Consider the following 2,500-nt stretch of genomic DNA (forward strand, 5'->3'; position numbering starts at 1 on the left):
AGGCATTCATAAAGCCGGACACACAACTCTTATGTTGTTTTCTCTCCTGTTACATCGTATTTGCAGTTGTATGCCTATGTGCCCTCCTGTGTGGACAGACCGTAATATATGGGTGATCCCCAGCGTTGTACTGGTCTTCGTCTCCAAAGCTCCCTGGCGGTAACAACAGGGATGGAATTGGGGGTAAGGTGGGGGTGGGGGGTAACATTCTAATGAAATCCCCCAGGAACTTGTAATCTTTAAAACAAAATGTTTTATTTATTTTAATATTATCATACAGTTTTGGAACTATTCTTGCTTGCAACAAAGAACATTGAAAACAAAGAATAGGGAAAATTTATTCAAACTTGCAGAGTAGGAGTTACTAACTAGGGTAGTAAAATAATCTTAGGTTGAAATATTTATTAATTCAAGACTGTGAATAACAAACAAATCCATATCAATACAATGAATTTATAGGTCATTTGGTCACTGAATAACAAACAAATTCAGTACCTTATCCAAACGAACAAAAAAATTATATCAATATATTATAGACAATTTTCAACAAGAAAATTACTTTTACTTGACGAGTATTTTCTTTCCATAGGCGCAACTACATAATATATGATGCATACAGTGTACCATTATATATATATATCTGTTCTATATTATGGAATCCCTGATATGGATCTTAGGAAGCAAACTATTGTAAGTATTCAGTAATGCAAAATCGTAAAACCTTTCATAAAGATTTTCTCTACAAAAGCTGCTGACAACAACATATGTTAAGGGTGAAGATAGGTTATATCCTTTAAGTATTTCTATAAAACTACTTCTATAAAACTACCAATAGAGACAAGAATAGCAAAACCCACTTCCAAGTTAATGTTATTAAAATTCAATAATAAAGAAAAAAACAAGGAAATAGAAGCCGGTTAAGGTGTAGGAGGATGTTTGAGCAAGTCATTCTCTTCTTGTCTACTTCTGATGTTTAAAAATAGCTAAAAATGTCTTTTTTTACCCATTATTATAATTTTGCATATTGACTTCTTGCAATTGTTTTAGGTCATCATATGTAGAAACACTTGATATATACTTTTGTTAATCAAAATTATAATGTCTGATATCTCAGTCAGGATGTAGATTTTTAATAAAAGTTTTAACTTAAAAAACTGAAAAATTATAAGAAAATACAATTGGATACTGAATTCTTCTTCATCCTAGTCCTGGATATGTCTTTTATGATAATATCTGAGTCTGTACTGGCCAGGATTTAAATCTAAAATGCTTGAATAGCTGATATAGCAACATTTAATGGCATTTAATCTAAGATTTTCATTAGACCAAGTCTAAGAAAATTAGACAATATATTTGTACAACACAAACACAACACATAAGCAAATACAGGTACCATTACCCTGTTATGACTATGATAACAAACAACCACAATATCAGAGTAATACCACTTAAGCAGACTCAAGGCCTTTCCTGAGTTTGGCAATACTTTGCAGGACGACTTGTTTAAGCTTTTCCTATTTACAGCTTTTATTTGCCTTTTAGTAAAATAGAGCAAAACTTACAATATCTATAAATTTACTATTGCAAAATCACAAGTGTTACACAGCCAACTTTCCACTGCTTAGCCAAATTTAATTGTACACATTTCATGTTATGAATCTGATTTGGCTTACAAGCAGATCTGCGGTTGATTATACCAGAATGCATATACAGTTCCTAGATTCATAACATCTACTTGTTTATGACTACGTATGCATGTCAGCCCTACTGTTTTTGTATGGATGGTAGATTCATTACCCTCATTTCATTGACTTTCCTTCATCTGACGGTTTTTGTTCCAGCAGCTTCTCCTTGTCACTGTTGACAAAATCTTCGTCTAGTAGTTCTCCTTCTTCTTCATCACTTTCTTCTTTCTCTAAGGTTTCTAGCTCTGCATCAGGTGACTCTGTTTCTTCTCTTAACATTTGTTCTTCATCTTCAGCTGGACCCTTTTCTTCCACCTTTGGGCTTGCTTTCAAAACTTTCGTTTCTTCCACTTGAATATCTTCTACCAAAACTGCCTCTTCTTCCACCATTACTGCTTCTGCATCTTGCCCTTCAACAAAGCCATTATCATCTTCCAGGGATGCCGTTCCAGGGCCTCCCTCCCCAACAAGAGCCATAGACACATCCCATAGTTTGGCAGCAGTGTCAGGATCTTCTGCAACGGCTTCCAGTTTGTCAATTTTGCACTCACGTAAGAATCCCCATTCCACACCATCCAATTCCTCTGATACAGCACAGTGGATAGTAGTTTGGGCTCCCTGTTAAAAAAAAGTTATCACAATAATTATTGGTATGGTATGAAAAAAATCATGTATATGCAGAAAATCCATTTAAATGTGACTATGTAACACTAACCCTTACTTTATGCATGTCAGCAACTTTGAAAGATTCTGTACTGTTGCTACACTACTCTATGGTAAAATCAATTTTCAAAAAGGGAAAAAAGTGTACCCTG

At 34.4% G+C, this 2,500-nt stretch overlaps 1 protein-coding gene across 1 annotated transcript in view; it reads right to left on the reverse strand.

Moving 5' to 3' along the window:
- Positions 1-387: 387 nt before the first annotated feature.
- Positions 388-2,500, reverse strand: part of LOC113818454 (retinol dehydrogenase 11) — an 8,421-nt gene continuing 6,308 nt past the window's right edge. The window contains exon 6 of the mRNA XM_027370625.2: positions 388-2,303. Coding sequence (XP_027226426.1) covers positions 1,800-2,303 — 504 coding nt within the window. The 3' untranslated portion in view covers positions 388-1,799. The remainder of the gene's footprint in view (positions 2,304-2,500) is intronic.

This window comes from Penaeus vannamei, chromosome 10, assembly GCF_042767895.1.
Source record: "Penaeus vannamei isolate JL-2024 chromosome 10, ASM4276789v1, whole genome shotgun sequence".
Taxonomy (NCBI): domain Eukaryota; kingdom Metazoa; phylum Arthropoda; class Malacostraca; order Decapoda; family Penaeidae; genus Penaeus; species Penaeus vannamei.